The 12,476-nt window shown below is 38.5% G+C and overlaps 1 protein-coding gene across 1 annotated transcript in view; it reads right to left on the bottom strand.

Annotated features, from left to right (window-relative positions):
- GRIK1 (glutamate ionotropic receptor kainate type subunit 1) overlaps positions 1-11,833 on the bottom strand; it is a 130,410-nt gene extending 118,577 nt beyond the window's left edge. Inside the window, exons 1-3 of the mRNA XM_081819155.1 lie at positions 11,800-11,833; positions 4,612-4,779; positions 1,271-1,528 (exon numbers count right to left, since the gene is read on the bottom strand). Of these exons, the coding sequence (XP_081675281.1) occupies positions 1,271-1,528; positions 4,612-4,779; positions 11,800-11,833 (460 nt within the window). The remainder of the gene's footprint in view (positions 1-1,270; positions 1,529-4,611; positions 4,780-11,799) is intronic.
- Positions 11,834-12,476: the final 643 nt, after the last annotated feature.

Genomic DNA, 12,476 nt, shown 5'->3' on the forward strand with positions numbered 1-12,476 from the left:
TGAAGTTGGAGGTGTGTAAGGAAGGAATGGTAGACTCCTCATCCTAGCTGATGTGAGGTATAGGAAGTGTAGGGAAGGGGATAATGAAGTGCCAGGGTTAATGGAGTTGAAAAGGGCAAGATGGTGAACAGCTTCAAATTAGAAGGACTTGACAAAGGAGAGTCACCAGCCTGGGGACTCAACTGTATACAAAGGAGCCTGAGTTACAACAAACTTCAAAATGTGACCAGAAGACAGAGAGGAAAGGTGCCTGCAAAAGAAACTTGAAATGGGGGCAGGTGAGAGAAAGTGTCTAGTGAGATGGAGGCTCTAAGCATCACAGTTCTGTTCTGCACCCTAAAATAAGCAGTGGAACAATGCAAACTTTATTAAGGGTTGGTTATCAGGGGTTCTTAGTCCCTTTCCTATGAAATGGTCAGTTTTATTGCTATAACCTCTAACTAGATTCCTCTTTGTTAACCTACTTTAGAAACTTGTCTAACATATAACATTTACATAGCTACTTATCAAGTTGGAAGCATACTTCATGGTCATTTTTCCAACTTTCTTTGCATTATTTAAGGAATGGAGTCATTGTCACAGTCTTAATAGAGTTGGAGAAATGTAATCACATCTTTAATATTCTGATTGGATTACAACATATATCAATAAGGTGATATTTGTTGAACACTACATCAAAAACTAATGATGAACTATATGCTGGCTAACTGAATATAATAAAAAAAATAAAAATGTAGCCATCAAAAATAAAATAATAAAATTCTATTAATAATCTCTCATCCCAGCCCTATGTGTAATATCATTAAAACTTCAAAATAAACAAAACAAAACAAAAAACAAATCCCCCTAAGTATGATGATGGAAGGATCATCAGAAAGGATCCAAAGGAATCGGACATGGTGACACATGGAATTCCTAAATTAGAATACTCCATCAGCTTCATATAAAAGAGCATTTTTATTTATTTTTATTTTTTTCATTTTTTTAAGATTTTATTTATTTATTCATGAGAGACAGAGAGAGAGAGAGAGAGAGGCAGAGGGAGAAGCAGTCTTCCCCGCGGAGCAGGGAGCCCGATGCGGGACTCGATCCCAGGACCCTGAGATCATGACCTGAGCCGAAGGCAGACGCTTAACCATCTGAGCCACCCAGGCGCCCATAAAAGAGCATTTTTATGCACTCCACCTGATGAGCCAATGCCTCTAGAACACTCAGATTCCCTTTGTTCAGACCTGACATGGCCAGGTGAGGTCTCACGCGAGTCCCATACCTGTGCTGTCTTCGTAAACCACCGTCACCGTTTTCCAGTTGTAGTAAAGGACCAGATCCAGGACCGCCCTGCTGATAGCTGCATAATCTGGGTACAGGTTGATGTAAAACAAGTCTTTGTTGTCCACCGAAGGGTGTTTCCAGCGGGTCTGTATATGTGGAACTTCGAGAGCATTGCAAATCGACTGCACGGCACTGACAGAGGAACTGTGGGAAGGGCCAAAGAGAGCAGCCACACCAAGAGCCAGCTGGTCACAGGCTGGTGGCCACAGACAAGGAGGGGTAAAAGGGAAGGCAGGGAAAGGGGCAGAGAAAGAGAGAGCTGTGAATTTCATCTTTCCCTTGATCCCTCTTTTTATTTTCACTATTAGAAATTTTCCTCTACTCTGCATCTGTATGTTGAGAAAATATGCTTAATCCAACTTCCAATATCCTCGAGATAGTAAAATGTTTGAGAGACTTGAATGTGGGACTGATTAGTAACACATCACAGGGCCAGTTCTGCGCAATCAAAAATGAGTGGCTGGTGTCACACCATTACTTTTAATCAGATGGGGTCTACATCCCTTGCTTGGCGTGGCATAACCCAGGGGTGCTCAGAGCTGTTCTACAAGACATTTGCCAAGTGAATTTCATATGAATGAAGTTCTGTCCTATGGCTGGGTGTCAATGAGGATATTAACATGGTCCAAGAATTCAGAAGATTCTCTGGGAGGCTGCAAAGTACCATCTTCCCAAAACTCAGAAATGAATTCCAGGCTATCGAAAAACCGCCAAAGAATATCAATGACATTGATACCTAATTAATTATAGAATAATAGCATAGCATAGCTTAACGGGATCTTAGAAGCCATTTGGTCCAACCCACTAATACCATAGACAATGGAGTGAGTTCAGGGCCACGGGCTTTCTACCAGAGCCCAGGGGCTCAGCTCAAGGTCAGGCCTCTCCCTACCTCAACATTAGCCAACATGCAGCCTAAGAAAATCAAGTCAATATGTACTTAAAAATGAATTCATAAAATTTATTTATTTTTCTCATTATTAGATTTTATACATTCATTGAGAGAATTTAGAATATATTAAAGGTAAGGAAGGAAAAAAAGGCTTTGTAATTCCATCATCTTGGGAAAATACCTATTCCTATTTTGGCATTCCAATATATAAAAAATTAAATCATTGTACAGATACATTTGATATCTGTATTTGATACATTGCTTTCTTCATTTAACACTGAATATAACACTATATTTGATACATTGATACATTGCTTTCTTCATTTAACACTGAATATAACAATAAAAGTACACCTTTTCCCCAAGTCCCCTCAAAGTCTTCAAAAGTATATTTTTCATGTCTATAGAATAGCCCTTCCCATGGATATGTCATTAGTTATTTAACTATTTCTGATGCTATTGAACATTTAAGCTGCTCCTAATTTTTGTTATTATAATTAATACTATAGTACTTATCTTAGTTCTTATATTTTTCTCTGAATTTTACATTACTTTCTTAGAGTAGATTCTCAGCTATAATTAAATGGTATGATACTTTTTAGTTACTTGATACATATTAAGCAAATTCCCTTCCAGAAAGATGGGACTGATTATCCTCTACAACCATGTAAAATAGTGTCTACTCATTTCATGCTGATATAAATTTATGCTGGCATTATATATAAGTTTAAAAGCATTTCAAATTTATATTTTAATATTAATTTAAAGGAATTTGGAACTGACAAGAGATGATTAAATATTTGAATTAAATAATATCAAAATTTATAAGTAGAAAAATTATATATATATAATTTGTCAAAATTATCTGACTTGATTTAGAGAGAAAAAATAATAAATAAGGTTTTGAAAGCCATATTGCAAATATCTATGTAACTGCAAATGTTGACAGTCATTCACAATGGAAACTTTCTGATACTGTGCTCTTTGGTACCGAATTACTACCTGAGATATGAAGACATACAATTTTCTGCATTAAGTGCTGTTAGCATAAATTGCCATTGTCTTCAGAAGCTTATTTTCTGGATATGTTTTCACTGGTAAGACAAAATGAGAGCATGAGAGTATATAAACTGTTGTTTTCTCTAACATGGGCAATGGATTGAGATACCTGCTAATATTTAGCTCAGGGATGTTAATATGACTTGACAGAAAATCAATTTTTTGAGTTCTGTTTGCCAGCAAATTACCAGTTTTAAGAAGCTTTGGGGGTGTTTAATTTACAAGTGCGGCAGGTACTTGAGATCACAAAAAAGCTTTCAATTTTATGTGGGTTGAAGTATCGTTGTTAAATGTGTTTGCCTTTCTAAGGTATTTGCTCAGCAATGTTTGTGTGTGTGACAGAGAGAGAGACAGGACAGAGACAGACAGACAAAGAGAGATACAGAGAGACAGAGACAGAGATAGATCCTGAGTTAATTCTATGTGGAAACACCAGTATTAGTTACTTGGCAATCGACATAAACATGGTGTTCATTGCATTCCATTTATTTGTGGACAAACATTCCTCTATGAGGGAAAGAGCCCCCCCCCCCCACTCGAGGGTGTGGGGCAGCCTTGGTTTCCACATATAAACACCTGCGTGGAGTCTCAATACCTCCCTGGTTAGAGGCCAGGTTTCAAGTGTACTGAACGTGATTGTGCGTCAGCGTTGTCTTGGAAGTGTTTGGGGATGTCTAAGCAAGCCCCACAATCCCAGTGGAATCTTTCCATGACAGAAACCTTGCAGCCTAGCCTAATATAAATTAGATTATTTTATAGGACCTTGTCTTCTACTCAGAAGAAAAAAAGAATAAGGAAAAAAATATGCAGAGATTTGTTACATTGGTTTAATTTTTAGATTTCTATGATTTTGTGGAAAGGAGTTTAAAAAAAAAAAAAGTTGAGAAGATGCTAGGTAAACCCAGTAGTTTACAACCTGTTAAAATTCAGGATGTGAGTTATGTGTGTTGTGGGCATTTCCACATGCTCGGTGGATATGACCTTCCACAAAGTTTTATTTGACTGCACTGTACAATTTCATGGTGGTATCTCAGCCTCAGGAAGGAAAAACAGATCAAGCTTGACATTTTCCATTCACAGCTGAACCAGTTAATCATAGAGTAGAGGGCACTGAAGGGTGAGCTAATCAGAATGGCCCAGAAAACATAGCTAGGCAACATCCATTAGTATAGTTCAGATTGCACTGGACAGTGACATCGAGGACCGAGATTTCCTGCAACCCATTTACACAAAGATGTCCGCTCTGAAAAAGGACAGGTAGCAGAAAAGGTGACTTGTAGAGCAGACACAACACCCAAAAAAGCTTTTAAAAATGTGAAAATAGTTACCTCTCCGCGAGGCTTCAAAACTGTCAAAAAGGTTAATTCTCTGGATGTCATAGGTTAATGTAGTGTTAGGCATCAGGGTTCGATTTCTGTTAATGCTGGTGACTGCGAACTTGAATGCTAATTCTTCAACATTAACAGGTTCATTTTCCACAGTTTCAAAAATCCCTCCTGCAGAAGCAAAAGAGATGCATGAGAAGCATTAGTCACATCATTCCTGTGTATTTTTTTAAAAGAAGAATATCAATGATTCACACAAAAGGCCCCCCAAAAATAAATGTGGTGGTGGTCAGAACAGATCCCAAACCCAGTGTTAAAATTTGTCAGCACATGTTACCTGCACATAAACAGGTCTTCATATGTATGCCCAAGATTTCAAATCCAAAGTTGGACTGTATTTTACCTCTCAGATGGCCAATGTATTCTGAATATTAAGTACCATGTCAAGTATAACTGACAACATGGCGGAGGGTGATTTTCTACAGTTTGGACATGAATCACAGTGTGGTTGACCTATACATAATTTGAATTGTATCTGGCAAGACCCTCCTTCCTCAGAATGAAGCTCTTTCGATTCAAAAGCAGACCTTTCCAACTCCAGAGAAATCAGCCAGAGAGCTGAGTGGGGTCAAAATGAGGCATATATACACTTAAATTTTTCAAAATGAAAACATTTCTTCTTTTCTTCTGGTTCAGAATTCTGGGGTCATATTCCAGTACCTTCCAAAGTGCACAGGCAGATTCAAAGAACTTTTGTTTGTTTTGTTTTGACAAACTGTTTGGTCTGGCCCCAAAGCAATCCTGCATCCTATCTCCAGAGAAATGTGTTGCTCCCCTAAGAGAGAACATGCACTAAAACTTTGATATCTCAACCAGGGGCATCTCCAAACAAGTGGCAATACAAAATAACAGTGCTTAAAGCTTCATTGGAGAATTCAGCTCTGACTTTGCTTGCCTGGTGATGTTAATAGAGGTAATTGGAGTATCATTAAACTGTACATTCTTAATGTTTTTTAAGAGTTGTCCTGGGATTATCAATAGATGCAAGACACACAGTAGAGGTGCTCTTAACTGACCTCCACTTAACTTATTCCTTGATTGACCAATACTCCTCATTTCCCCTGAATAAAACATTAACTGGAGCCTGTGAAATGCTGAATACTTGTAAGTAGCTCTCACCATTGAGGGACTCCTTACCAAAGGTCAGATGTAGGTTGTTGTTTGTTTGTTTTTTTTTTCCAAACTTGGCTATGCCAGATTGATTTGCAAGTGCTTCAAGTTCTCTCTACACTTAAAAAAAATCTAAAACTGAAAATCCCAAATAAAAGTCACAGGCACCTGTATGATTTATGTGTATTCTTAGAAAAAGAACTCTAATTGGCAAACTCTAATCAAAGAAATGACTTTGATCCTATTTTGAAAGAATAGTAAACCAATACACATCTATAATTTTTATTAATTATAAAATTATTATTATTTTGCAATTTCCTGCTCAACTGACTTTCTCTATTAAATAATCAATTGCAATGTCAGGTTGCAAAAGCTGAGAAGGTTTGTACGGAACTACTTTGGCTTCCTTTGGAAATGTCTCTGGCTTTTGGACTGATGATATGAGATACTCGTGCAGAGATCATTTCTCTGTTCTCTGAGAGATCAGAGTTGAACACTGTGTGACCATGGTATGAGACCATGTTAACCTTTACCTACAGATTCCTACTGGACACTTATTCTGAAATCCATGTTAGGAAAAATTTTGCTTTTATGTGACATTGTTTTTTTGTTTGCTTTTTTCTCAGACAGTGGTAAGTAGGTTCTTTGGGGGTACTTTCAGTTTCTCTCACAACTATTAAGTGGATGCTCCACAGAGAGGTGATAAGCTCAGATAATAGAAGAAGATAGATGTCAAGCTGATCCACAATTAGAATAGCCCAGACTTAAGTTCAGAAACTCTTTGGTGTTAGGGCCTTCACAATAATTATTAGCATTTTTTAAAAATCTGTTTATCTCCTCATGCACACGGTGAGAACACTTAAGAGGAGAGAATGTATCTTGTTCAGAATCACCATCCTTACTGAGATCAAAGTCACTTAAGATGTTCAGCCTACAACTATTTAGGAAATAATCAGTCATTGGCTCAAATGTAAGCACCACTCATCTGCATAAGCAGGCTGGTAAGAAGAAATACACACCAGAATGGGAATCAGAAATTCTGAACTTTGGACTTTGGTCCACCTAGTTCCTCTTTGAGGAGGAATTTTAAATATTGGGAAGAAAGTTACTATGAAATAGCTCTTTGGTAATATTTCATTTAAGCCTTTTAACATTCCATGTAGGAGGTAGTATTTCTGTTTTTATGCATGAATAAGTGAACTGAGACACACACACTTTGCCTACCTTATTCAAAGTCCCCATGCCTTATTTGTGACAAACTCAGGTGTTTGATTCTCCAATCTATACATAGATTTTTTAAATACATGTTATATTATACTATACATTATTATTTTATATATTTATATATTAAATATAGTATTTATTATAGGGAATTAGCTCACATGATTATCATATAGAGAACTATATATAATTGATTTATATATATATGTATTCACTTCATCAAATTATTTCTGATGTCCTTCATCTCTAAGTGTGGGTTTATAATGCTTATTTGCTTACTTTAGAGGATTTCTCTGTAAAGGAAATGTTATAATGCACAGATGGTGCCCTGAAAACTCAATCATGCCCCAGAAATAAGTTAGTATTATTACACATGGATAAAGAGGAATTAACATTTGTTATAGAACTGCCTGCTCACCTCAAAATTGTGCCTTTGGTATATAGTTATTTTTTACATAAAGCTGAATGTTCCTGAGTTTAAGAGAATGATAAGTGTTTTTATTATGTGTGTATGTAGTGTGTAGGTGAACTTTGTTTTGTCATTTTGGGGCAATTTTCTTTCTTTCTGGCATCAAATAAGCATTATAAATGTTGTCATTAGCTCAACACCCCACCACACTCTCCTTTTTGCCTTAGGAAGGGTTGCTGCTGAATACCAAGAACCTGCCTGTGAAGTGAGGCATAGAGAGAACTGAGGAAGTTCCAGGAAAGTGAAATCTGATAGAGACAGGACAATTATTGATGGGAGCCATTCCAGTTCCTCCTAAGGGAGCAGGCTTGTAAGCATTAGCCACTTCCTCTCTCCTCCTCCTCCTAACTTCACATTCAACAACACTGAATTGCAGAATCTTTGATAGGAGTAGAGCGACGCATGCGTGATATATATATATTTTTTTTCATTTGTAGGTGTGGGCTTGTCAATGAGACATTTCAAATCTTTGGGGCTCTCCATGTAGTCAACTTCTGGCCTCAGTCATTTGTACACATGGGTGCCATGGTTTCAAGAGGAGGAATTCCTACCTGGTTCCTTCTTTTGTTCTTCCCTTTGCCCCACCTGCCTTGCCCTTTTCTGCTAAGGTAAATGCCTCTCTCTCTCTCTTTCACCCCTCCATGTGAAGATAGAAGAGAAGACAGCTGTCTACAAGACAGGAAAGAAGTCCTCACCAGACATTAGCTGTGCCAATGCATTGACTGAGATTTCTTAGCCTCCAGAACTGTGAGAAATAGTGTCTATTGTTTAAGCCACCAGGTCTGTGAGATTGTTATAGCAGCCTGAGCTAAGATATGAATCTTTTTTTTTTTTTTTTTTACCTCAAGGGCTTTGAAATTTAAAATGGACAATTTTAATGGAAATCATATCTATGCATGTAAAATTCTCTTCCAACAAGATCCTAAATTTATGGTACAGTGGTTTGAGGTAGGCAAAGAAAAACTCACTTGAAATCTCAATACAGAATCAGGTAACACAGTTCCATCACCACAGGTGCGTTTCTCTCTGTTGGGTAGATCCTGTACCAACAAGGTCAGGCCAAGACAGGCAGTTTTGTTTTGTGACCACGTAGACATAGATGGAAACCAGAGATGGCTACCTCCTGCACAAGTAACAGGTTGCCTTTAATAAAGGATAGTGGTGGACACAGAGGGTGCAAGTGAGAACTTGTGGTTTTGTGTCACATAATTCCATCTAGACTTCCAAGAGAATTTGGTCATATTCACAAACCCACCTACTGTTGGGTCAAAAACATGATTGTTATAGGTAAAAAGCAGTCAAGGCTTTGACTAAGGCTAAGTCAAGGCTAAGACTGACTGCTGGGCTGTTTGCAAAGATACCTAAGGTAAACCCAAAGTAATGTTCTAGTAACACATTTACAATAATACCTTTTGGAAATGTAATAACATTATATCCTTACATATATTTAGGTTTTTTTTTTGTTCTACTTTAACTGATTGTGTATGCCATGTCTACGACTCTACTGAAGAACTCATTCATTCATTTACTAAATCATTTGCTCATTTAGCTATTTATTTACAAAATGCCAGCCTCCTATGAGCCAGACACTGTACTTGGTTCTGGGGATACAATAGTAAACAAAATAAACAGAAATCTGACTTTTGGCTTTACATGCTAAAAGGGGAGCTGATCATGAACAGGAAGAAGGGAGTTGACATGTTAGGGTAGGAGGCCAGGAAAGATCTCATGAAGAGAGCAACTTTGAAGTAAGAACCTGCAGGGAGCGAGGAAACTGTCCTGAAGATATTGAGAGAAGAGCATTCCAGTCCGAGGGAACAACATGTTCTAAGGTGGGAGCTGCCTGGTTTTAATTTTGAGGAGTGGTGAGAATGAAGGTGGGTGAGCCTGGTCTGGACTGGTAGAAGATGAGTTTAGGGCAGTGATGGGGGTGGATTAGAGCATATCACAGAGGGTCTTATAGGCCATAATAAGACCCTGGATTTTATTCTGAGTCAGATGGGAAGTCACTGGAGGGTTTTGAGTACAGTAGAGAAATGATGTATTTCAAGAGGATCACCCTATGTGACACTGTGATCTCTAATAAGAAATATATATTGGTCTTCATCCTCTTTTGGTGCAGAGCTCCTAAAGCCCTTGGAATTTCCTAAGTGATAAGAGCAACAAAGTTGTCTTTTGTCATGTTGATGAGGTGATTTGGGAGTCCCACCTAAGGAAGGGGGGCTGGTTGCCCAGACCAGAGAACCAACCATATGATTAAAGGATTGGGAACTCTCAGTTCCACCCTCTGACCTCCAAGATGGGGAGAGAAGCTAGAGGTGGAACCAACTGCCAATGGTTAATGGGTGCATCAATCATGCTTATGTAATGAAGCATCCATAAATGGCCTGAAGGATGGGGTTCAGAGAGCTTCCAGGTTGGTGAAAATATCCACATACCAGGAGGGTGATATATCCCAACTCCATGGGAACAGAAGCTCCTGTGCTTGGTACCCTCTTAAGCCTTGCCCTATGTATCTTTTCATCTGGTTGTTCATCTGTATCCTTTAATAAACTGACAAATATAAGTATGTGTTTCCCTGAGTTCTGTGAGCTGCTCTAGCAAATAATCAAATCCAAGGAAGAGGAAGTCATGGAAACCTCTGACTTGCAAGTGAATTAGGTAGCAGTTGTGGGTAACCTGGGGACCTACTAGCTATTGGTACCTAAAGTGGCAGAGCAGTCTCATGGGACTGAGCCCTTATCCTGTGAAGTCTAATACTATCTCCAGGTAGGCAGTTTCAGAATTGAGATAAACTATAGGACACCCAGCAGATGTCACAGAGAATTGCTTGGTGTGGGAGAACACCCACCCATTTGGTGACCAGAAATGTGCAGACCAGAAGTTTTGTGAGTGTGGTAGTCATGTGAGAGCAAAGGAGACACACATGGCACTGGGTTCTTAACACTCACCCCATTTTCGGTACTACGAATAGAATGAAGGGAGGAGAGGGGCAAGAGAAAAGGCAGAGATCTGCTGCTACCAAAGCCACTATAATATCAGATGACTATAACCACAGGCACTGTGATAATCCAGGTAACTGATGAGAGATGGTTTGGTATAGATGAGCAGAGTGTGGGGGTATGGCAAAAACTGGCCAAATTCTAAATAAAAATTGAAGGTAGAGCTGGCAGGACTTGCTGATCAACTATAAGTAAGAAGAAAAGAGTCAGGAATGACATCAGGCTTTTGGTCTGAAATTGCCATTCACAGAGATGAAGAAAAAGAGTAGGTGCTTGATTTGGAACATGAATACCATGTGCTGCTTGTTACAAATCTGAGTGGAGATGTCAACTAAGAGGTCACCTATATTGGTCTGGATTTTATTGGAGAGGTCTGGTCTAGAGATAGAAATTTGGGAGTCATCACTGAAGTTTATGTCTAGGTGGTATTTAAAGCCATAAGACTGGGTTGACAACACCCAAGAGCAAGAGTAGATGGAGAGTGGCAGAAATTGGAATGATCCAGTCAGAAACCAAGGAATGTCTGGAGCCACCAGCAGCTGGAGGAGGCAAGGAACTGAATCTTTCCTGGAGCCTTCAGAGGAAATTGGACCCTGTTAACAACTTGATTTTGGACTTCTGGGTTCCAGAACTGTGAGGGAATAGATATCTATTGTTTTAAGCCACACACTTTTTTGTCATTTGTTGCAGCAGCCATAGGAAATCCATACAGTATCACAATTGTCTTGAGAAAATTTCAGTAGTGGATGCTCTTAATTACCGTATTTTTCCCCTTTGTAAAATGTTATTTTATTTAATATTTCAATTAACAATCTTTAGCTCTCTGACTTGATTTGGCAAAAAAAAAGCAAGTAACTCTACCACACAACACATTGGATTTCTTTGTTAATTACATTTTGCTGTCTTAGTCTTAATAGACAGGGGCAAGTTTTATTATTACACATATTCTAATAAACCTCGCTTACTCCCTTAACTAGCTGTTGTGTACTCATTGTGACAAATTGCGAGGTCATGCAGGAAAGAAGGGCAATCAAGAAATGGAAAGCTTCAATAGTGTTGACTCCTGTTTTGCATTCCTGTGGAATAATAACCATTCCAGAAGCTATCAACAGAAAACAAGATGGCAATTTGATGTATTCCTTTGCTGATGGCTGCTCCTTAAATATACAGTATTATATTGCCTCTCTTTATTGCCACATCCATAATTCTAGTTTATTACATCATAAGCAAATTACTATAAGCCTATATTTACTGCACCTTTAATTTCAAGGCTACACATTTAAATTCTAAGATTCCCTTAGATAATACTCTCTTCCCCACTCAGCTTACCTCTTCCTGTTTTAGTTCTGGAGACTGATACCATCTTGGTAAAGATTTCATGCTAGGTGAATTTGGATGGGAAGCAGATGTTCTATGACCTAATGGAGAATGAATGGACGAGGGGTACCTGAATTTTTACCTTTCATGAAGTCCTGATTATGGACAAAGTTGTAGGTAAGGACAGCCTCAATGGTAGGGCTGTTGCCCAAACCTTCTACAAGTGTCTTCAGATATTGGTGTCCTTTGAAGAGGGGGAATGGGGTTTGATGTCACCCCTGATCCAAGAACCACATCCAAACTCTCTGTGATGTTTCAGAGAGCTGCATGAGTTCAGGAGGAATGACATTTAAGGTGGAAGAAAGTATGTTTTAGAGTAAGGAATTTCTGAGATGCTTCAGATGGTAGCAGTTATGGGAAAGGCCGGTTAAGGGAAAGGCTATGGGTTATGGGCAGTTTAGCACATGCTGCCAGTAATTTTTCTTAATAAATTTGAGTTGCACATTAAAAAAGAAAAAGAATATATCCAAAGCCAAAGGTACTCTGTTCTAGTGATATTCAATATTCAGTTTAATTTGATTCATCAAACATGATTGGCCATCTATTGATATCTATGATGCTGGCAGCAGTGGAGGATACAAAGATGGAAGCACTTGGTTCATGCCATCAGCAGGGCTTCCAGTCGAGTG

The sequence above is a fragment of the Leptonychotes weddellii genome, chromosome 1, assembly GCF_054177405.1.
Source record: "Leptonychotes weddellii isolate Sample4059 chromosome 1, ASM5417740v2, whole genome shotgun sequence".
NCBI classification, from domain to species: Eukaryota; Metazoa; Chordata; class Mammalia; order Carnivora; family Phocidae; genus Leptonychotes; species Leptonychotes weddellii.